The 22,027-nt window shown below is 48.5% G+C and overlaps 2 protein-coding genes, 1 long non-coding RNA gene and 1 other non-coding gene across 6 annotated transcripts in view; 2 read left to right on the top strand and 2 right to left on the bottom strand.

Annotated features, from left to right (window-relative positions):
* The window catches only part of UROS (uroporphyrinogen III synthase), a 28,735-nt gene extending 21,097 nt beyond the window's left edge, over positions 1 to 7,638 (bottom strand). Inside the window, exons 1-2 of one of the 3 annotated variants that reach the window (XM_025880014.2) lie at positions 7,379 to 7,638; positions 41 to 129 (exon numbers count right to left, since the gene is read on the bottom strand). In XM_025880014.2, the coding sequence (XP_025735799.1) occupies positions 41 to 103 (63 nt within the window). In that variant the 5' untranslated portion in view covers positions 104 to 129; positions 7,379 to 7,638. Of the gene's footprint in view, positions 1 to 40; positions 183 to 7,378 lie in introns of all 3 variants that reach the window. The other 2 variants (XM_025880013.2, XM_073884678.1) reach the window with 2 other exon arrangements.
* Positions 2,664 to 4,962, top strand: LOC112830274 (uncharacterized). Its single transcript, XR_003209880.2, has 3 exons — positions 2,664 to 2,888; positions 3,473 to 3,715; positions 4,692 to 4,962. It is a non-coding gene; the product is annotated as an uncharacterized lncRNA (long non-coding RNA).
* On the bottom strand, positions 4,703 to 4,775 carry TRNAK-CUU (transfer RNA lysine (anticodon CUU)). The gene has a single exon. It is a non-coding gene; the product is annotated as a tRNA-Lys (tRNA).
* Positions 7,639 to 7,907: 269 nt separating the features above from the next.
* BCCIP (BRCA2 and CDKN1A interacting protein) lies at positions 7,908 to 22,016 on the top strand. Its single transcript, XM_025880131.2, has 7 exons — positions 7,908 to 8,097; positions 12,663 to 12,737; positions 13,332 to 13,412; positions 17,471 to 17,560; positions 18,185 to 18,372; positions 20,040 to 20,214; positions 21,623 to 22,016. Exons 1-7 carry the CDS (start codon positions 7,933 to 7,935, stop codon positions 21,791 to 21,793), a joined length of 945 nt encoding a protein of 314 aa, XP_025735916.1. The 5' UTR covers positions 7,908 to 7,932; the 3' UTR covers positions 21,794 to 22,016.
* The last annotated feature ends 11 nt before the right edge of the window (positions 22,017 to 22,027 follow it).

The following is a 22,027-nucleotide window of genomic DNA, read 5'->3' as shown; positions in this document are numbered from 1 at the left end:
AGTGTCATGCTATGCAGGACCCGGAGCCTCGGGCACTTACCCTGATGTATGGGTCTTGGCCATAGTCGTCCTCCTTAGCGTCTTTCAGTAAGAGAACCTTCATTATCACCTGGCAGTCCTTACAGGGTGCTGGGACAGAGCAGGGAGACGGATGGATCTTAATTAGATCTCAAGGACTCTTCCTAAGCAATGTCAGATGGGACGGAAGCACGGGAACAAGGTCATCAACTGATCGCTGAGGTGACCGGCTTATCCCTCGCCCACAATGACTTAGCGTTAATGGGCTTGTTCCTTCTGAAGCCCCTGCCACTGATAAGGCCAAGTGACAGCATGTGGGCGCTTGATACCACTTGGAAAGGCCGATGAAAGCCATTAGGGAAAGCCCGAGTCCTGGGCACACATTTAAGGCTCCTAAAGAGGAGTGATACAAATTTGGGGTTGTATCATTAACAAACAGACAAATTATTTTAAGGAAATAAAGAATTACTTCCATCTCAAGATAAATGTACTAAGTAGTTCATAAGCTCTTTAGGAAATAATCATATTGACCCTTCTACCTCTCAAATGATGTTTTATAAATGGTGTCAAATATGAGATCTCTTTCAAAACTTAGTCTAACAACCTGGAAAAGAATTTGTTGATGTTTCAAAAGCCTTGCATACTTCATACTCTTTCATCCTATAATCTCACTTCTAAGAATAAATACTAAGGCAATACTCATAAAAGTGTGCAAAGACTGACATAAAGATGTTCATCCTGGATCCTGGTATTCTTTTTTTTTCCTTAACCAGGGTATATTTGACATACAGCACTGTGTCGGTTTCAGCTATTAAGCTGTTCATCTCATACATTTATATACTGCAGTATGATTACTACAGTAGTAGCTCAGTTAACACCTCTACCACGCCGCTTCATAATTATTTCTTTTTTGCGGTAAGAACAATTAAGATCAACTTTCCTAGGAACTTGGAAGTTTGTAAAAGAGTATTGTTGACTATAATCACTATGTTTTGTATTAGATTTCCAGGACTTACTCCTCTTCTAGTTGTAAGAGGGTATCCTGGTATTGATAGTGGGAAACAAAGTAAATGTCCAACAGTGAGAGAATGGTACAGTTATATGAAATCATTAAAATATTCATTAATAACTTAATTACACGGATTATTTAATCACAAAATGTTAAAAAAGTAGGATGCATGCATAGTATGGTTTTATAAATTTTATATATGCATATGTATGAAAGAATATGCACCAGAATACTACTAATAATTATTTCTGGGGGGCAGGTTAGGGTGATTATTTTCTTGTTTATCTCTTTGTGTATTATCCACATTTTTTTTTTACAATAAACATTAAATTATTTTGTATCGGGGGGAAGAATTTAATATGACCACCCCAAAGGCCTCAAAATAAATGTTGCTAGAGACCTGCAGAATAAACTCTGCCTGAAATGTGTATTATTATCCTGTAAGTAGTATTAGGCCCACCAGCTAGTCACGTACTAAATATTATACAGTGGTTAATAGTCAAAACGCGTGTATTGTTTGGAGCAGAAATGTGTTAACTCTGGGAGCCATTACCTGTGAGTTATTACTGAATAGGTTTCTGGAACATTATAATATCTACGGGACGTCTTAGGAAAATTTGGCTCAAAATGAATTGCTTTGTATCTAAGCAACCAACCCTGGGTGAACAAATAATAATCATGAAATCAAGTTCTAATTACTGCTGCTGTCGAGCTGTGAGCCAGAGAGACTGGGGCTCTGGGGAAATGGGCAGTATTGTTCCTATCATTTCCTGAAATTACTTGGAATGTGTCTCACACAGAAATTAGGAACTGGCCTTTCTGAGATGGGCATGCACAAGTTTGTCAGTCAACCCCACGAGGCTCCAGTCCCCATTTCTTCACAAATGGTGCTGTGAAGGTATTTTGGAGAGAGGATAAAGCCTATCATCGGGTGGCTTTTGGCCAGGGAGATTATCCTAGATAATCTGGGGGGGCCTCCTCCAGACAGTGCCTTTAAGAGCGGGACCGAGTCTTCCCCGAGGAAGAAGTTCCAGCTGTGGCCACAGCCTCCTCCGCTGCCGGGCCGCCCTGCCTTCTCAGCGGCTTGCGCTCGGCTTGCGCTCGGGGTCTCAGACTTGCCCAGCAGCCCCACAGGTGCACCAGGAGGTGCCTTACAGCAGGTCCTAATCCATATCCCCCACCAGCTCTTTCTTTGGTTGAACCCTGACTGATCCCGAGAGCCCCAGAAGGGGCTGAGATGAGTGGCAGGTAAAACAGCATTTTCTGTTAACACACAAATGTTTCCAGGCCCACAAAACAAGCCAGGATTGTGGGGATTAAAAGGTGGGAGCATGTTGGAAGCAGTCGGTCCCGGGCCTCAGACCTCAGCCCCACCTTGGCCCAGCCATGGTTTGAGGCTCTGGGGTGCGTATCCCCAAGATTTCAAAGGATAGGTTAGTATTGCTTTCAAATCCCAGAAGCCAATGTCTCCCAAGTGTTTCTATGCTGTTCTCAGGCAGTGGCACCTGGAATCTGCCTCAGAGAGTTTAGGGCTGCATTATGTACTGGGGGCAGGGCACAAGTTCAAGTCCTACCAAGTGCTAGGAGGGATAACTGGGTGGCTGATGGCTGGTTGCCAGTCCAGGGCCACCTCTCGGAGAAGGTGGCATCTTAGTTGAGATCTGAATGACAACAGCAGCGAAGAGAAATGTTCAGATGTCAAGAAAGGGCTGAGCACGTTCCCAGGAGAGAAGGGTACGCATGGCTCCGGTGGGAAGGACAGGTGGACCTGGACACCATGAGAAATGGAAGTCCACGGACAAGTGTAAGCAGGCCTGGCAGCGAAGGTGTACATGCCTGAGAACGGTCTCCGGCTGCTGAGGTAGGATGAACAGGCAGGGGCGCCGTTACGAAGGGGCTGGATCAGGGATTCATACCGACAAGGTTAACAGGACACGGTGTAATTCAAGGTGAAACCGTCTGTGTCCATGGCCTGACAGTTGGGACTAGGTGAAAGTCTTTCTTCTTCGAATCCCACCTAAACTTGGGGTTTGTAGGGTGTAATCCTATCAGTGAGTTAACAAGTATTTCTAGACCGTTACTGAGTCCTAGGCAGTGGGGATACAATAGGATTCCTGCCTCATATTTACGGGAGGGTAACATAGACACTTTACAAATAAGTAAAAACGACGACAGTCAGTGTGATAAGTGCTATGAAAACAAGTCAAGATGCTCTGGGAGCATAACTGGAAGTCTTACCTGGACGGTGGGGGGGGGCAGAGGTTGCCAGCTGCCCCCAAATACCCACCCTTCCTTTCTCACTCATAGCAATGGAATCCCCCGTTGGTAACAAGGCACACATTTGCCCAAAATAAAAACATATGCCGCATGTGGCCAGGGGACTAGCTTCTGGCCCACAGGATGTTAGTGGGAGTGATGTGCACTTTGCGGGGCCTGCCCTGACAGGGAAGTGCCATGCGCCTACTCTTCCCTCCTGCCTCCCCACTGGCTGGGGTGTGGATGTGAACGTTCTGGACCTTTCTTTGGTCTGTGAGAAGCTGCAGTAATGCCACTGTCTAAACTCCTGTGACTGGAAAAAGCCATTGGGAAGAAGTCATTCCTCACTCGCAAGGCGGCTGGCTGATGTCATCCATATATGCCTTTAGAAACACATGTACCTTGGCTGTCCCATGAGCCAGTCCTCCCCTGGTGAGTATTTCCTCTGCTAAGGGCAGGGTCCGTCGCCTAGTCCCCAGGCCTTTGCTGCAGACCCTTTGGCTCTGCAGAACCTTTTGGGACTCCCCAAACCAAACCCCACACCCCCCATCACCCGTAGACCTTTCTCTGAGCCCTTGGATTCTGCCCTGGGCTGAATGTGCTAATAGTACGGTGAACAGTACCTGTCAATTAGGGGGAATCAATTCTAAAAACATTATTAACTTTAAATCTTCAATTACTAAGAAAATTAGTAATGTGCGAGCATGACTATCTTTGTACACTTGTCAAGTGATTTCTTTCTCACTGAACTTGATGACATGGGGCTCTAGCAGGGAAAAGAATCACCAGCAATGGTTCCTCTTAATTTTTCCTTAGAGGTGCTTTGAGCCATGGCCGAGAAGGAATAAGGGTGGTAGTCTGATTTTTATTTGTCAAGTCCAGCAGCACATCTCATGGAATCTCTTAACAGTCATTATCCGGAAGCCATCAATTTTATTATCTAAGACAACCACAGAGTAGAACCGAGAAGAAACATTTTCTCTATTTGCAGTGGGTAGACTGGTTTTGCTTTCAAGTGTTTGCATTATTAAACTAAGTCTTTTGTACCAGAATGATACTTTTTATCTTAGTCATGCCATAACAGAATTCCACAGAATGGGGGCTTCCACAGTAGACATTCATTTCCAACAGTTCTGGGAGCTGGAAGTCCAAGGTCAAGGTGCCACCATGTTTGGTTCCTGGTGAGAGCTCTCTTCCTGGCTTCCAGACTACTGTCTTCTTGCTGTGTGCTCCCATGGCCTCTCCTCTGTGTTTGTGCAGAGAGAAACCTCTGGTGTCTTCCTCTTCTTCTAAGGACACCAGACCTAGAGGATTAGGGCTCCACCTAACGGGTATAGTGATAGGGCTTGACCTTGCAATGACCTCATTTAATCTTCATGACCTCTTTTTTTCTTTTTTTTTTTTTTAGAGTAGGTGCCACGCCCAACATGAGGCTTGAACTCAGGACCCTGAGATCAAGAGTCACATGCTCTACCAACTGAGCCAGCCAGGCACCACTCTTCATTACCTCTTCAAAGGCTCTATATCCAAATAAAGTTCACACTGGGGATTAGGGCTTTAGCATATGAATTTGGAGGGACACAATTCAGTCCATAACAGAGTAAGTTACAGAATAAAGCGGGGGTAAAGATGTAGGTAACAAGAGGTGGAGAATCTCAGTTTTGCTCTGAAGACGAGAAACGAGGCCATGACTGGCGAGGGAGGCAGTGGGGTCGAGAGAGGTTCCAGAGGCACCTCCCCACTCCCCAGTACACACATATGGGAGATATCAGAACCAAGGCAGGCACCGAGAGGTGAGTTCCAGATGAACAGCAAGTCAAAGAATGCCATGCAATGCACTTACGGAGCAACCGAGCAAGGTTCTTTGGCATGACTTACTCCTTGAAGCTCCTGGTGTACCTTGTTCTGCCTTGCCCACCTTGCAGAAGCTCCTGAATTTTGGCAACGAGGAGAACTAAGCACCAGCCGGCCTTTTTTAGTGAGCGCTTACTTACTCTGTTACTTACGGGGCTAAGCATTTTACGTTGCAGGATCTCAATCCTCATTTAAACCAGCAAGGGTAGGTATTGGTATCCTTACTTCACAGAAGTGGAAACCAAAACTCTGAAGGGTTGAGCAAGGTGCCCAAGGTCACACAGCAGCACAGTGAGTGGAGGGGTAGGATTCAATCCCCGTCTGAAGCCCACGCCCATTCCTTAAGCACTCCCATCACTTCTCAGCTCCTATCAGATACTCCATGCTACTTCCCACTCTGACCATTCGCTCAACGCTGGGAGCTAGTCTGAGGACACAAAGTAAGGCTTTTCCTCGATCTCCTATCAAAGCAATACAAGCTCCCTGGAAAATTTGCAAACTACAAAAAAGTACAGTTCTTCAAAAAGCAAACTACAAAAAAGTATAGTACTTCAAAAAAACAGCACACACAGAATGAATTACCATATGATCCAACGGTTCCACTTCTGGGTATACACACCCAAAAATTTAAAAGCACACACTTAAACAGGTATTTGTGCATCCAAGTTCACAGCAGTGTTATTCATAATAGTGAAAAGGTAGAGGCAACCCAAGTGTCCACCAACGGACGAATGGATAGACAAAATGTGATATATACATACAACGGAATATCATTCAGCCTTAAAAAGAAAATTCTGACACATGCTACAACATGGATGAACCTTGAGGACTTTATGCTAAGTGAAATAAGCAATCGCAGGACAAAAATTATAGAATTCCCCTAGAGTAGTCAAATTCATAGAGACGGAGAACAGAATCATGGTTTCCAGGGCCTGGGCAAGGGGGAAATGGGGAGTTACTGTTTAACTGGTAGAGTTTTAGTGTTGCAAGACGAGGGTCTGGGGATGGATGGTGGTGGCTGTTGCACAACAAATGATGCACAACAAAGGAATTTACTTATGCCACTAAACTTAATACTTAGAAATGATTAAAATGGTAAATTGTGTTGTGTATGTTTTACTACAAGAAAGTATAAAGAAACAGAAAAAATTATCCAAGATGTCTGAGTGCAACTCCGTTGACAGGTTGGGACCACTTTGAAAGCTCCCTGCTTGGAGAAAACTCCTGTTACCTGCCTTGCAGCAAGAATGGGAGGAAGCCAGGAACAGGAGACAGGCAGGGGTATGAGCAGAACTACCCCAACAGAGGTGAATCCCTGATATGCATGTCTATCAATACCCAGGCTGTGGCCTGCTAGCGGAGATTCTCAGGAAGGACGGAACCCACAGAACACAATCATGGCGCCTCGGGGGACCCTTACCTTACCCTGACCCCATTTCCTGCTGCTGAAGGGTCACTGAGAAGAGGTTATCAGGTTTCTGCGTAAACCTCTGGGCTGCAGCCACCTCACTACACAGGGCAGCTCCTTCCATTTTTAGAATCAGAGGTATACAACCCACTTTTCTCATTTTACAGAGGGGAAAAAAAAAAGTTAAACCACAGACCTCCTTCTCAGATAGCTGATGTCTTCTTCAATTAAGGACTTTCTTTCCAAATAGTCTTTACAATGAACGGCTGCATACTGGCTGCCCGTGGGATACAGCTGACTGGGGACTGAATTTTATTTGGCACAGATGTTAAAAATCAGGATCGATCTTGTGGAACTCCAGGTTCTCTTGAATGTAAAGATCTGAGGGCACTAGGCCAGCATGTCCCCTCAGCCACAACTGGCTGCACTCTCTAGCTGACCACAGCCCCCTCCACTCTCTTCTCTCCAAGGAGGGGCTCTGCTCTGTAGTTCAGATTTCCCCACTGGATTTGAAGCATTTAAGGTTAACCCCTATCTTAAAGAAACTTTCAGGTCAAGAAATGCGCTTAAAGAGCGTCGGCTGGGGCAGGGCTTCGGAGGAGATTCATTCCACCGCGGACCAGGCCGTGCCACCGACGGTGCAGGGGGCCCTGAGCCCGGCGACCTTCCATTCGGGGCCGATCGCTGCCCCCGGGCCAGAGCCCCCGCCCAGACCCAGCAGCGACCTCGGGGTTCGGCTCCCCACTCGTCACGCTCTAGCTAGCGCCGCAGGCTGGCCTTGCGCGTCCGCGGGCCTCGGTGTCATCGTCGGCACCGTGGGCGGCGACACCTACCTCGCTGGGCTGCGCAGGCCCGAAAGGCTAGGCGCTGGGCCACTGCCCAGCACTTGGAGGGCGCCCTGGCGGGGGCGGTATCTCGCAGTGCCAACGAGCCTGCGGTGCAGCCACCGGAGAGCGGAGCCGGGTGGGCGGCCCCCTCACTACGTGGCCTCTGCTGCCATGGAAACAGCTCGTGTGCGGCCGCGCGGCAGCGGCACGGAGGCCCGGGGTCCCGGAGCCGGAGCCCCTCGCAGCTGGAGCGCGCGCATGCGCACAGACACCCAGGTCCGGGGAGGGTGGGCCGAGGTGGGTCGAACCACTGAGCGAAGGGGAGGAGGAGCGTCGGAAAGCTTGAAGGAGGATGGAAAGGGGGAAGAAAATGCCAAAATAGGACCTCGAACTTGACTTGGCCCCTAGAGAGCATGGCCGTGGAATCCATCGGGGGCCCTGGGGTTGACCCCGACTCAGCGCCGAGGACGTCCGTCCTCTCTCACCCCCCCCCGGCTTGTGTGGGTGGGTCCGGAAGGGAGGGCTGGTGGGAGTTGCGCAGGCGCAAGGAGGCCGGCAACATGGCGTCCAGGCCCAAGCGGCGTGCCGTGGGTAGTGGGGCTCCGCAGCCTTCAGGCGTCCCGGACCAGCGCGACGAGGAAGAAGAAGATGAAATGGAGGATGAGGACGAGGACGATGGAGACAGTGACGAAGAAGAGGATGAAGACGACGAGAGCGTCTACGAGGTGAGAAGCACACGCGGCGCCTGGGAAAAAACTTTCTGGCCGCCAAAACCGTGTGACTGAGCTGCTCGGAGCAGCGACCGCCAGTACCTGAGGGTCTGTGAGCAGAAACTGCAGATGATAAAAGTGCCTACCTCGGGTTCCACTGGAGTCTTTTACACGTTGCAGCCACAAAGTATTTTCAGAAGTCTGTTCCGCCGGTTCGGCCCCCTCCCACCTCTCCAGGAAAACCCACCGCAACACTCTCCTCTGTGGCTTTCCGTAGTTCTTCGGCTAAAGCCCCGAACCCATACAACGGGGGCCTGCAGTTTATTCTCTGCCCAGTCTGCGGCCAGGTTCTTGTTGCCTGCCTCGCTCGTAGCGGCCCGCTTTCCGTTTCTCGAAGGCCTTCTGTCCGTCGTATGTGGAACCCGATGCTGTTCTTCATCCTGCAGCGCTTTCCCGTCCTTGTTTAGATCTCAGCTGAGCTCTGCCTTCTGCCTCCGGGCACCTGACCCTGCCCCACTCCCCGAGTCCTGGTGGTGGGTTCTCATCGAACAGGGCTCCTATTTTTTCCAGAATATCTCCTACCATACTGCTTGGCGTTCTCGATACTTAATATTTGTTGAGTGGATAATTAGGACTGAATGATCCTGAAGAGCACTAAATGCCCAGTAGGTACCCAAAATTTAATGGGTCCAAAGCAGAATTTGTAATTCGTGCTCCAGCTCCTGATCTTTGCCATTTCTGTAAATGGTTCTCCTATTGGTCAAGTTGCTCAAACCCCAAACCCGGTAATTAACTTTAATTCCTCCCTTTTTGCGTCCCACATCCAGTCTATCAGTAAATCCTGTTAGCTCTGCCTTGGCACCTAGACGCTTTCCATCACGGATTCTCCAACACTCTTCGTCCACGCTTCCATCATCGCTTGACTGGACTCCTGTAGTAACTGCAGTGGCTTGTTTTCTTCCATTCTTGTTCCTGTACCATCTCTACACCCGCAGCCAGGGAGATCTTTTTATTTTTTATATGATAGTAGGAATGCTAAATGCCATTCTTTGAAGTTTATGTATTTATTTTTTAGTAATCTCTAAGGCCAACGTGGGGGCTCAAACTCACAATCAAGAGTCACATGCTCTTCTTACTGAACCAGCCAGGAACCCCCAGAAGAGATCTTTTTAAAATGTAGGTCTGTTCTTTTTTCCCTGTTCAGAACATTCCACTGACTTTCCATTTCATTTATAAGAAAATCCAAAGACCTCCTGGTTGATGGACAGAAACCAGGTAGCTAGTGTGGCCACACGGGGTAAGCAAGAAAGGCTGATGGGAAATCAAGTCAGAGATAAAGACGAGTCAGAAGTGTGGAGTCAGGATTAGGGCTGAGACTGGCGTGGGTATATGATAAATCTTCTAGTGAACAGAGCTTTTCCTTAGAAATCAGCTCTTTGACCCCTTTCCTTGAATGTGGTCTCAACCTTTTTCCACTTAGAACTTTAATTGACTGTTTTGTTAACTTTGGGCTATAGAGGTCAGTGCTTCTTGCATTGACATGGATAGTCTCACACTCTGCTCCAGTGATTAAAAATTAGTGTGAAAATGGTCACTGACTGTAGTGTAAGAAAGCAGGCACTTGCATGTACTGTTGGTGGGAGTATAATTTGTTGCAGTGTCTTTGGAGGGCAGTTTGACAATATCAGAATTTAAAAATGTATACATCCCGATACAGTAATTGGACTGGAAAGAATTCTCCAGTCATCATAAAAATCATGATAACATCTTAAAAGTTACCACCATTTAAGACAGAGGATATACAGCAAGTTAAGTGAAGACAGCCTGTGTAGTGCAGTCTATGTAGGGGAAAGATGAAACAGCAAATAAATTCGGTTATGTGTCGAAAACGTCTTGAAAGATTAACTTACCTCTGAAGAGTAGGAGTTGGGGAGTGGATAATAAGACTTCCAACTCTGTAATCTCTGTGCTCTCTTGTAGTGTTTACCAGTGAAATGTATTACTTCTTGCCTGTAGAAATTGTTAGGACTTTCAGGGCAGTTCCCTACACTTGGTGGATCTTGATTCCTTTATTTATTTGAAGGGGGCTTTCAGTTTCTGAGATGTTCACTCATCCACAGCTCATTACTGTGATGAATACATCCATGAGAATTATATTTGAAATTCAAGACCTGCCTCAGATCTGCTCTGTATATAAGGAAGTGTGTGTGTGTGTGTGTGTGTGTGTGTGTGTGTGTGTGTGTGTGTTAAGCCTGATTTAAAAAACAGGGTGACTGGCTTTGAGGCAGTTAGCAGAGAGGTGATAGAAAGTGGATATGAGAACTTCAAGAAACAGGTCAGGGTCCTGAAAAGATGGGAAGAAAAACACTAGGCATGTTAAGTTCTTATGTCTATGTGGTTAGGACTCTTGCTTGTGCTTAACGGACCCTTGGAGAGGAGCTTCAGAGGAAGGGGAGTTTGTGGTAAGGATGCAAGGGTACCTTAGACCTCCAAGGACAGGAAGTGCCTGGGCCTCAGGAAGGGGCTGGGTCCCTAAGCCTGGACTGCTGTGGAGATTTTCTTCTCTGCTTTGCTGCTCTTTGTTACATTCAAAATATTTGGTTATTTTTCTGTTTCTTCTCCATATAGCTGAGAATAGAAAATACCAACAGCTTCCGAGATTTGTCACTCAAAAGAGCAAGCAGGTGAGATGCCACATTTAGTCGTAATTCTATCTAAATTCTGTCAGTTGGGAGTGAGTAGCAGGGCTCTGTTTCACAAAGATGGCTGTTTCCCCTGAAACCATGTGGCTGGGGCGTCCATTCCCAGGGAAAGGGGTCCTGGGCATATAGCCCATTTGGTACCTACTACAGTGGCAGTGCCATCATAGTCAGAGGGACAGAGGTCGGAGTTATTAGTGTCAGGATGACAAGGCTCAAGTAGGTGTGATTGTCCTCTCTGGCCTTCTTCAGCTGAGACCCCAATTCCAGAACCTGCTAAACTTGGAAGTATATGTGAATACACTATTTTATCAGAGCCCCAAAATAAGTGTGTCACTTACCAAGGTATGGTTTAGGACTGATCTTGGGTAGTGCTTATAAGCCTCTAAGATTTTGGTGTGAAGCAGTCCTTTCATTTATTTATGGGACACTTAAGTGGCATCACAGGCTAGATTCTGTTACTGTTTTGCAGAGAGATCAGGGAGCCCAGCCACACAGCTTCGTAGAATCTCATGTACACATTCACCGCATTTCGTCCTGCCTGAGGGCCTTAGTACGTGCTGTCTCTGTGCCAGGAACTCGTCCTCAGTCCCAGCTCAAGTGTCACTTCTCTAAGGGAAGACTATCCTTTCTTACCTGTTTTTCAAGCTGTGTAGCACCGTGTACCTCTGTTTCTAGCATGTATAGTTGAAACTTTACATTTATCTCCATGAATATTTCCTTAAAGTCTGTGTTCCCCCCTAAACTGTAAGCTCCATGAGGGCAGGACCATTCATGTCTGCTTTTCTTACCTTTTCTTCGTGAGTGCCTGGCACCGTGCTTGGTACGTGATGGTACTCAGTATTTGTCAAGGGGATGAAGTGTAGCCTCACGTGCGTGGGCTGAATCAAGTGCTAGGCAGCCGGGGACTTCGGAAGTGATTTTACTCTCTGCTCATCCTTACTGCAGTCAGGTAAACAATTTCTTTGTGACTGCTGTGACCGTTTTATCCAGAGCAGACTTGCTGTCCATTGAAACTAGATCAATCTGAGTTTTTTTGCTCTTCTCAGGCTTTTGTGTCAAATGAGGAGATGGCATGAAGGTGCTTTGTAACCCGTGCAGATGGCAATCATGGCAATATTTTTGCCTATCTGAAGCCTAGACAGTTCTTTAGATAACATTTTCTTCGTGTCCTTTTTCTGGCATGTTCTGTAGATAGAGATAGAGGCAAAAAGAGTGGAGATGGAAAAGAAAAATCTGTAAAGTAGAAAATAATGCCTGAATTATCTTAGGAAGTTACGTGTGATGACCAATTTTGTGTTCTTTGATGTAGGAAAGACGTTAGGGTTTGAAGCCGATAGTCAAGAAAGAATTCTTGAGATATCTTTGGTGCAAAAAGGTGGTTTCATTAAAGCCCGGACACAGGACCCGTGGGCAGAAAGCTGCGCTGGGGTCATGAGCAGTGGCCCGTTACATACTTTCAAGTTGGGAGGGGCTTAGGGAGAGCTAAGTCCCTAAGGAATTTTGGAAGCAAGGTTTCCAGGACCTTGAGAGGGGGCTAGCTATTGTTGGGAAAAAGTCGTTTATTACTGTTTAATAAAACCTGAGTCATGAGGCCCTTTAGATGCATATTGGTGGGTCATACGCTCGGGGGGATGCTTGCCGACATGCATCTTGGGGAGGGGGTAGAGATAAAGGAAGTTTCCTTTTTAAATGTTAAAGTAGAATTACAGGATCCTGGCGGTTGGGCTAAGATTGCCTGTTGCCCATAGTATTAACATCAAGGCAGTTGAGTCCCTAGAGGAATGTCACTCTGCCCGTTTCGAGGACTTATCAGTGGGCTGTAGATAGTAAGTAAATTTAATAATTTTTCTTCTGTCTTTCCTATGTCATTATTTACAGGAAGTGAATGTTGAATTTGAAGCTTATTCCATCTCTGATAAGGATTATGACGGAATTAAGAAGTTACTGCAGCAGGTATGGTCTTTTACCCCCTACACACACATCTCTAAGAAAATCCAGGCCATTCAACACAAACGAGGACACATTTCATCCTTTTAGAATTCCCGTTCTTATTCTCTCTACCCTGCAGAGAGGGACGGGTTGTTTCTCTTCTCTTCCAAGGCTAACTCCCATTTGAGCCTCTGATTATTATGTTAATAAACACCCTGTGTCCTAAAATACCTTCCTTTTCATGTGCTTATTATTTGAGCTACTCTACTGTTTTTCTCTTACAGCCAGACTTTGTGGGGCAGAAGAATTCTTCCGTAATAGTTCTATCCCTTAGTGCACCAGCTGGTGCTACAAAATCCGTGCTTGCTGCTTCTACACCATCCCTACCCCATGTGAGGTGGCTTTGGTTTTACCTTTAATAGCCTCCAGTGTCCAGTCACCAAATTCCATCCTTCTCCCCCACACCTTTATTGCCACCGACTGCCTCTTCGATTTCAGTGCCTTTAGCTAGGATTCTCCTGGGCTTTTCCTTTGCTCGTGGGATTGCTCTTCTGAGTTGTTTCATTAAAAATTATGCTTTGATTTTCATTTAAAATAAGTTTTTTTTTCTCCTCTTAGCTTTTCCTAAAGGCTCCTGTGAACACTGCAGAACTAACTGATCTCTTAATTCAACAGAACCATATTGGGAGTGTGATAAAGGTAAGCGGGACAGTTATGTTTGTTCTGGTTAAATTATTTTTTGTCCTGTTAAGACCCTCCTGATGTTTAACTGGCGGGCCAGGAGCTGAAACTGGAAAGAGGTGTTACTGGAGGAAGAGAGGCTGGTTAGAAAGCCATTCCAGTAATTTCCAAGATTACTGAATGCAGGAATCCCGGGATTGGCAATGGATAGCGAGAGAAGGGGGCTATTTGGAAGATACTTGGGAGATGAGATATGGTGGGGCTTAGTGAGTGACTGGTCTGAGTGAGGGGAAAGGAGTCAAGGGTGGCTCCCAAGTGTCTGGCTCCAGCAACCAAGATTGCAGACATGGAGGAAGAGGAGGGCAGGAGGGAATGTGAATGTGGGTGTGTACGTGTTGAGTTTGATGTGCCTGTGATGTGTGCCCGGGAGGTGTGAGCAGCGGCTGGAGACTTGGGCATTCTCAGCAGATGGACACTGCTGATACCACTGTTACTTGGAGGAGTCAGTCAGTGGCAGAGTCTGCAAAGGAGTCATGGTGGCGGCCACGGTGGGGGTGGCGGTGACCTGGAAGGGAAGGGCATCAATCACTGGAGGAAGCTTTTGGAGGGGGCACAGCAGGTGGGTGAGTCCTGCCCCCACCGCGCCTGATGATGCTTTCGGTTTTGTGTAGCTGCCTAACACACTGTCCACGGTTCGGTGTCATAGAATAGCAACGGTCATCTGTTTGGCTCATTTGGACAGAGCTCAGTGAGGACAACAACTCTCTGCTCCGGGTCACATTAGGTAGAGAGGGTCAGTGGTGGGGGCTGGGGTGGAGGGTGGGGTGGGATTCACTTTGAAGATGGCTCACTCACGTGACCAGCAAGTTGGTGCTTGGCTGTACATGGGGAGCCCAGCTGGGACTATGGGCCAGGGGCCTCCTTTCCTCCGCAGTGCGGGCCCCTCTACACAGCGGTTGGGTTCCAGGAGCAAGCAGCCCCAAAGAACCAGGCACAAGGGCACAGCTTTGTATTTCCGCTGTCCTCTTAATCAGACATGAAGGTCTGCACAGGTTCCAAGGGAGGGTGCACAGACCCCACCACTCGGAGGGAGGAGGGGCAAGGTCCTTTGTCAGAAGAGAACGTGGGGCCAGAGCTGTGGTGGCCATCTGTGGAAAATAGAATCTGCCATGGTGACCTTGGTCCGTTTCCGCATCCGTCTCCGGAAACGAGGATGGTCCTGGTCCCTGCTTTGCACGGTGGTGCGGAAGCAGCAGGAGTTGCTGAGCGCATGGTGCTTAAGCCACGACGTGCGGCAAGTGCTGGAGTGGCGGCGCCCAAGGCTGGTGTCTCCTGTCCGGGCACGTGCCGTCTGCGTCATGGTACAAAAGCGGTGGCCCCTCGGTCTGATGCTCGTGCTCACCGCCTCACCTTTAGGCGTCTCCCTTTGTTGTCAAAGCTGAAGGTCTTGAAAAAGTTGGCATTCGCAGCCTCTACCTCCTCTCCTCCTAAACCCCGATCTGGTTTTTCCCACCAGTACTCCACTGAGGTTCTGGACTGTCAGATAGGGTCACCAGCATCCCCGTTACTAAACCTCATGGCACTAAATGTAAAGAAAGTGAAGGGAATAGCACCTCCAGTAGCTTCCTTTTATTAGAGCAGTGGGAAAGGCAGGCCTCTTTACCAAACATGTGTCCCGCCGATGAGTGTCTACGTAGGCGTGCTGACGACACTGACTCCGTCTTGTTGGTGCTCGCGCCGTGACCTCCCGGGGACGTTAACGCATGCCCTGACCGGAATTCAGGAGGGCTTGTTCTGATCTTCCATAAAGAGGTGCAGCGAAGGCCCGCCCTAGATAACTACCCTGCGACCGCCCCCTCCCCCGGCCCCCACCATGCCCCTGGCTCCGTGAGCTGTGGGGTGAGGTCTGGGCTGCGTGGAGAAGAGCTGCGTAGCCCCGGATTGTTTGTCCGCCCGATCCCTGTGTCAGTAACACAGCCTGAGTAAGACTCAGTGGTGTGGAGTGGCTTGCTTCAGTTTTCTGTCTTAGCTGCCTTCTCAGTGTGGAGGAGACGTGACTGACGCTCTTCCACCTTCTAACCATGTGCTAAGACCGTCCAACAAGAAACCGTCAAACTTTTATCCTTGCGAGAGCTTGCCATCAGCAGGGGGATTCAGCCTTCACCGGGATGGTTACATTAATAACTTCGCAGTAACAGTTAGTCCTTGGCTTCCACAGAGGTGCTCGAGGTGTCCCAGCGACAGTCTAATGTCCCTAGGAGAGGGACTGCCCAGAACTTTGACCGGAGCCTCTGGGACTCTTGCAGAGATGGCAGATCCTAGGGCTGTGGAGGGCAAAGGGCAGGGGGAGGGCCGTGAACTGCACGTGCCTGTTGTGTAGGGAGAGATTCCGGGGTGAGGTGTTAGGTGCAGTTGCTCAGGGTTTAGGTCCTAGGAATTGTGTTGAACCAGGAGGCTTGAGGGATGAGAGGAGGTGTGGGAGGGGTGGTGAACCGGTCAAGCAGGCAGGTCTCCTGCTGGGGGCGGGGTGGGGCAGGTGGTCGTGGATGAGGCTGATGGGATTATGACCCCGGCCCCATGGAGAGGCCGCCGCCGCGTGGTGTTACCTTGATGTGTTGCCTTGATGGCTGCTGACCGGTCAAGGTGGACTGGGGAGCGTGCTCCAGGGGATGCCGACTGCCTGTGAGCCTGGTGACCATTTGGGGGATTTCTTTCTTCCCTTTCTTCCCCTCCCCCTCCTCCCTCCCCCTCCCTCCTCCCCCTCCCTCCCCCTTCCTTTTATTTTTGGAAAGTAAGCTCTCTGTCTATCCGAACTCAAAGCCATGACATCAAGAGTCACATGCTCCTGTGGCTGAGCCAGCCAGGTGCCAGTTTGGGGAATTGCTTAGGATTCGACACTGAGCGTTCCTTTTCCTTCCCCTTGGCCCTCGGTCTGTCAGTGCTGCGTTTTGTTGCAGTAGGTGGGAGGCCTGTGAGTTGCGGGACATCGGTCTCCTGTTGATCTGGAGGGACCAGGGCTGGTGGACGCGTTCTCTTTGCCCCCCTCCTTCACGAGCAGATATGCCCCCAGCTCGCACGGGTTGTGTCTTCCCGAGTTACGGCCGTGCTCTGTTAGTGCCTCCTCTTGATTCGTGGAGCTTGAAACGGCTCTCATTTTGGCACATAGTTTTGTTTCCTCCGCCTCCCCAGCCTTCCTCGTTCCCACAGGAAGAAACCGGTGGTCTTTTATAGCCTGGCTCAGCAGAGATGTTGGTCTTAAAGCCTGGCAGCCCCTGTGCCCGAGTCCCCCCGTCCGTGGCCCAGCCGGCTTAGATCGAAGAGCGCGCCGGCTCCTTCAGCCGGACCCCAGTGAGCAGCGGTGCTGCCATGGGTGGCGGAGCCCTGTCATTCCCTTCCCACAGAAGAGTGTCAGGGACACACATGGGACAGTCGTGGGTCCCTGCCGTCCTCGGTGCTGGGGACGCCGGGGGAGTGCACAGCCTGAGCAAGCGTGTGTGTGCCCCGTGGAGGAAGGTGTGGAGGGAGCGTGAGGGCCGGACCGGTGGGGGGGGGGGGGGGGGCTGTCAGTAGAGTCGCAGGTTCACGTTGGAGTCAAGCATTTCATTCTTTTCCGTTCCTGAATCATTTCCTTTCTTGCCCTCTTTTTCTCTCCTGCTCTTGTGGTAGGAGTCAGTGTGCTCAAGCATTGTTCGCCCTCCCAGTGCTCGGGGCTGGCCTGCACCGCAGAGGCGTGTGGGTGGACGGGACCCGCAGAGGAGCGAGCAGGGCTGCCTGCCGCCAGATTGCTTAGAAGACAGACAGGTGGTTGATTTCAAGAGGTTTTTTCTGGTCTGGATTTGTAATATATCGAGAACCTCGCATAAAGAAAATTGGGAGCAGGAAGCAGTCCTCCGCAACGTATCAAGGGGGAGCAGAACCAAGGGGGGGTGAGCTGATAGGGCAAGACCCACGGTCCTCAGCGTGCGATGCTTCCCTGCGGTGTCGGCAGCCACGGAAAGTGTCTGAAAACTGAGACGTGAGTTGGTATTCCACTTCCACCCAAACATCAATTTTAATTCTTTTTCTTTTTAAAATAGCAAACGAACGTTTCAGAAGACAGCGATGACGATGTGGATGAAGATGAGATTTTTGGGTTCATAAGTCTCTTAAATTTAACTGAAAGAAAGGTTGGTTTCACTGGGTGGCATCTGAGCACCTGTTTTATTTAATGCATGATAACTTTTTATATCAGACGAGATTAACAATAAGGATATGTGCTTTTGTGAAGTCTTACTGTAATCTTTTTTTTTTTTTTTTTAAGATTTTATTTATTTATTTGGGAGAGGGAAAGCACAGAGGGAGAAGCAGGCTTCCCACCGAGCAGGGAGGCCAATGCAGGGCTTGATCCCAGGACCTGAGCCACCCAGGCGCCCTATGACTCGCTGAGTTTTAATAGAAAAGGAAAACCAGCTATTTACCCTCCTCAGAATAAGATGCCGGTCAGACTTCATCTTCAGGTTTTACGTGAACTTTCCAGTTACTGCCACCTGTCTTTACAAGATGGACTGGAATTGCTATTCTCGTGTGTGAGTGTTGGTGTAACGCTGTCACCACTGCTCGTGGGGCCGTAAATAACCAGGTGTGGGTACTCTGAGAAACGCTTAAGCAGTCAGCACTGAGGACAGGTAGGATTTTTAAAGGCGGTGGCAGGAGACTGCCCTCACTGTAAGGTAGAAGGTGATAGAAAGCACTTTGTTTTCTGCTCCAGGTGTGGCCTGTAGTGAACAGCAAGCCTTGTCTTTGCTTCCTAGGGTACCCAGTGTGCTGAGCAAATCAAAGAGCTGATCCTGAGCTCCTGTGAGAAGAGCTGTGGAAAGAGCTTGGTAGAACAGCTGGACACACATTTGAACGACACCTCCAAGCCTGTGGGCTTCCTCCTCAGCGAGAGGTTCATCAACGTCCCTCCTCAGATCGCGCTGCCCATGCATCAGCAGCTCCAGTAAGAGCCCGGGCCACGTGCCCTGCACAGTAGTCCGGGGCGGACCCAGCGGCGGGGTTTCGGCCGTCAGCGCGCCGCCCGCCCTCTGGGCAGCCTTGCGGCTCGAGCGAGTGCAGGACCCTCCTGCCAGAGGCGTGTCCCTTCTTCACAGTGGGCTTCTTAACGACGTGCGGTGCTGGTCCGAATGGTCTTACGAGATGGCCAGGGCGGAAACACAGCTGAGTTTATACAGGCTTTTTACCCTCTACTGGGCTGAAGTTTCCATCGTCTTCCCAAATTTCTGAGACATGGAGAAGATGCCGAACACTTACTCCAGTAACAGACTGGGCACAGCCCCTCAGTCGCACTGGGGTGTTTTATAACTAAGGAAGCCGCAGTCCTCGTTCTGTGCCTCTGGCTTCTTGGGGTTTGCTGTTGTTGTTTTTTTACTTCTTTGTTTTGTTTTACAAACGACCCTGAGATCCTGACCTGAGCTGAAACCGAGTTGGAAGCTCGCCTGAGCGAGCCACCCAGGTGCCCCTGTTGTACTTTCTTAATGCAGGGGTTTTAGGTTTATAACATTTTAATTGTTCAGAAGAGCTAAGGATTGGGATTGCTGTGCTCGAGGGAGAGCGGGATGGAAGTCGACTCCCCACTGTGCCGCAGGTGCTCTTGCCCTGGGGGCGCGCTGCCTGCGTCTGCCCACTGATTGCTGGTGCGGGTGTGAGGGCAGGCTGAGCCTTCAGGCTTCCCGTGCAACAGGTTCATTGCTTTTTAGTTTTATTCTCATCCCCACCCTACCCTGATGCCCAGCTGCCATTCATTGGACTTCTGCATGTTCTTTGTTTTGCCCTTTTTTCTGATCAGCTGGAGCTCATTTTTATTTGGTTTCACAGGAGGCTGATGTGCTTTCTCCTGGTCCTCTATTAAAGAAAGCTGAAGTCTTTACATCTTTGACTAGCCAGATGCATAGGGACATGCGCAGTTTTCGGAAGGCTACGTCGCCACTCCATGGCCTATTCTAAGTCTAGGGGAATCTGTCCTGCCATGCCATTTCTGCAGTATGTCAGGACTGTAGTCATAGCGCCGGACTCTAGTGCTTGGAGACCGGTTGTCAGATGCTCTAATGGCATTGGTTGTGGCTCTGTTAAACATTTTTTCTTTTCTAAAGATTTTATTTGAGAGAGCACATGAAGGGGGGAGGGTCAGAGAGAGCAGCAGACTCCCCCTGAGCAGGGAGTCCAATGCGGGACTTGATCCCAGGACTCCAGGATCATGACCTGAGCCGAAGGCAGTCGCTTAACCAGCCGAGCCACCCAGGCGCCCCAACATTTGTTTTTAAAAAATCCAGATTCTTACCGGTTTTAAACTTCGGCAGAAGCAGAGCAGTGATGTTGACTGAATTTGAGACTCCTGTTATTTGCTGTGTATCCACAATTCAGCATCATCTGAGGGATTCATCCTACTGCTTACTATAAAACACTGCCATAGTCCATCACAAGTGCAGTTGCCTACATAAGTAGAACTCATAGCTTTAGAAGTGTCCAGATCTGATGTCTGTCCATCAAGCCCGTGTCAGGGACGACAGAACCCCCTGCAGAGGCCTCACTGGTTTTCCCTGTGTTCTGGTTTGTTGATGGATTTCACCCGGCTCAGCAGGCAGACCTTCTCTGTGTTATGCTTTGTAGGAAAGAACTAGCAGAGGCACACAAAACGAACAAGCCATGTGGGAAGTGTTACTTCTACCTTCTGATTAGCAAGACATTTGTGGAAGCTGGAAAAAACAATTCCAAAAAGAAAGGGAACAACCAAAAGGAGGAGGAATTAATGTTTGCAAATGCGGAGGAAGAATTTTTCTATGAGGTAAAACTGTCCTGTTCTCATCTCTTTGTTTGAATGTAAATAAGGATTTTTTTTGACAATAGGCAGGATTGACTGCTCTCCTAGTTATGGCAAAATCCCCTGAGGATGGCTGCTCTTTCTCCATATTGCTAGCAGCTGGAGGCTAACGCCGTGCCCAAACCTAGTACATTGGCAGCAGGTTCGTCACCAGCCCCCCAGCCCCCAGGGTGGAGCCTGGGGAGGAGAAAAGCCATGAACATTGAATGGTGATCAGGCACTCAATATGCTTACTAGAAGATCTGTCATTCTAGAACAACTATGAGGTAGATGTTAGTCCTGGTTTACCGATGGGGACATAGAATCTGAGGGAGATTAGATCCATTATCTGAGGTCGTGCAGGTGGTTGATGTGAGAGCTGGGGCAGGCCATGCTCCCCAGTGATGGCTTATATGCTTCTCTGGGCCCTTGGTCCTGGATGTCCTCCTACTTTTGGGATTTCTAGCAGTTTCTTGCAGAAAGGTGGCTTATGCCATGATGGACAACCACATACCAGAGAATACGCTTTCTCACCCTGACCTCTTAAAAATGTTAAGTAAATCTGAGGGGTAACTTATTTTCCTGGATTAGAGGATGTCTGTTACTACTTTTTTTTTTTTTTTTTTTTAAGATTTTATGAGAGAGCAGGCACAAGCAGGGGGAGCTGCAGTGGGAAAGGGAGAGGCAGAGAGGGAGAAGCAGGCTCCCCGCTGAGCAGGGAGTCAGACATGTGCTCACACCCTGAGCCACAGTCAGATGCCACCCAGGTGCCCCCATCTGTCACTGCTTTTAAAAAGCCTTCGACTAAATACTAAAGTACCACAGATTCAGCTCTGCCCTTGTTTTTCAGGAAGTAAATAGTGAAAATTAAATTTTTTCGCCTGAGCACCTTAGGCAGATAGTTTCAGGGAAGGCTGGTTGGGTATTTTAGGATGGCCTGGTTACTGTTTTCACACGGCCTGATTCCAACGGAGCAGCCAGGACAATGAGCAAAGACCAGTGTTTGAAGACCATGCTGCTCGTTAATTGTCAAATGTTACAAATGTTTGTTTCACTTTTCTGTTGCAAGATTGAGAATCAAGTGAGAATGAATATGAATGAGTATGAATGACTTCAGAATTATAAACGCTTAGTAGCATTATGTCATGTAGCTGCTGTTCACCTCTTAGGACTGGGACACTGCTCTCCATGCTTCTCCTGTAGGTTAGAAATCTCTTTGGTAAGCATTTTGTAATTTGTGCCTGAATATCCCATTTGAGCTTATTTTAGTCCCGTGTTTTGCTGTTCACTGTCATTCTCAAACACATGGCAAACAGTATTCCTGGCTGCCACGTAAATAAGTTTGCCTTTAGGTTGTCTGAATTTTTAACTTACGATTATATATTTGGTTCAGAAAGCAATCCTGAAGTTCAACTACTCGGTGCAGGAAGAGAGCGACACTCGTCTGGGAGGCAGGTGGTCCTTTGATGACGTCCCAATGAAGCCCTTGCGAACCGTGATGTTGATTCCAGGTGACAGGATGAACGAAATCATGGATAAACTCAAAGAACATCTTTCTGTCTGACCCATTTCCCATGGACAGTAGTAGGATGGTTTTGTGTACATAAAATTACCAGAAAACAACTCAGATTTACTGAAAAACTCGTGACTTTATTCAGAGTAAGGTCCCTTACAAAAAAGTAGGGCTCTGTTACCTATGTCTGTGACCCATTTACAAAATAGCTTTTTAAAAAAATTTGGTCAAATTATGAATAGCTGATTAAAAGCTTTTCCAATAAGAAGGAAAATGTGGAGTCAT

Source organism: Callorhinus ursinus, unplaced genomic scaffold (genome assembly GCF_003265705.2).
Source record: "Callorhinus ursinus isolate GAN/ISIS: 27379988/994484 unplaced genomic scaffold, GSC_fseal_2.0 scaffold58, whole genome shotgun sequence".
In the NCBI taxonomy this organism is placed as follows: domain Eukaryota; kingdom Metazoa; phylum Chordata; class Mammalia; order Carnivora; family Otariidae; genus Callorhinus; species Callorhinus ursinus.
Note: the sequence above shows the minus strand (reverse complement) of the source record. Positions and strands in the feature narration are given on the sequence as shown.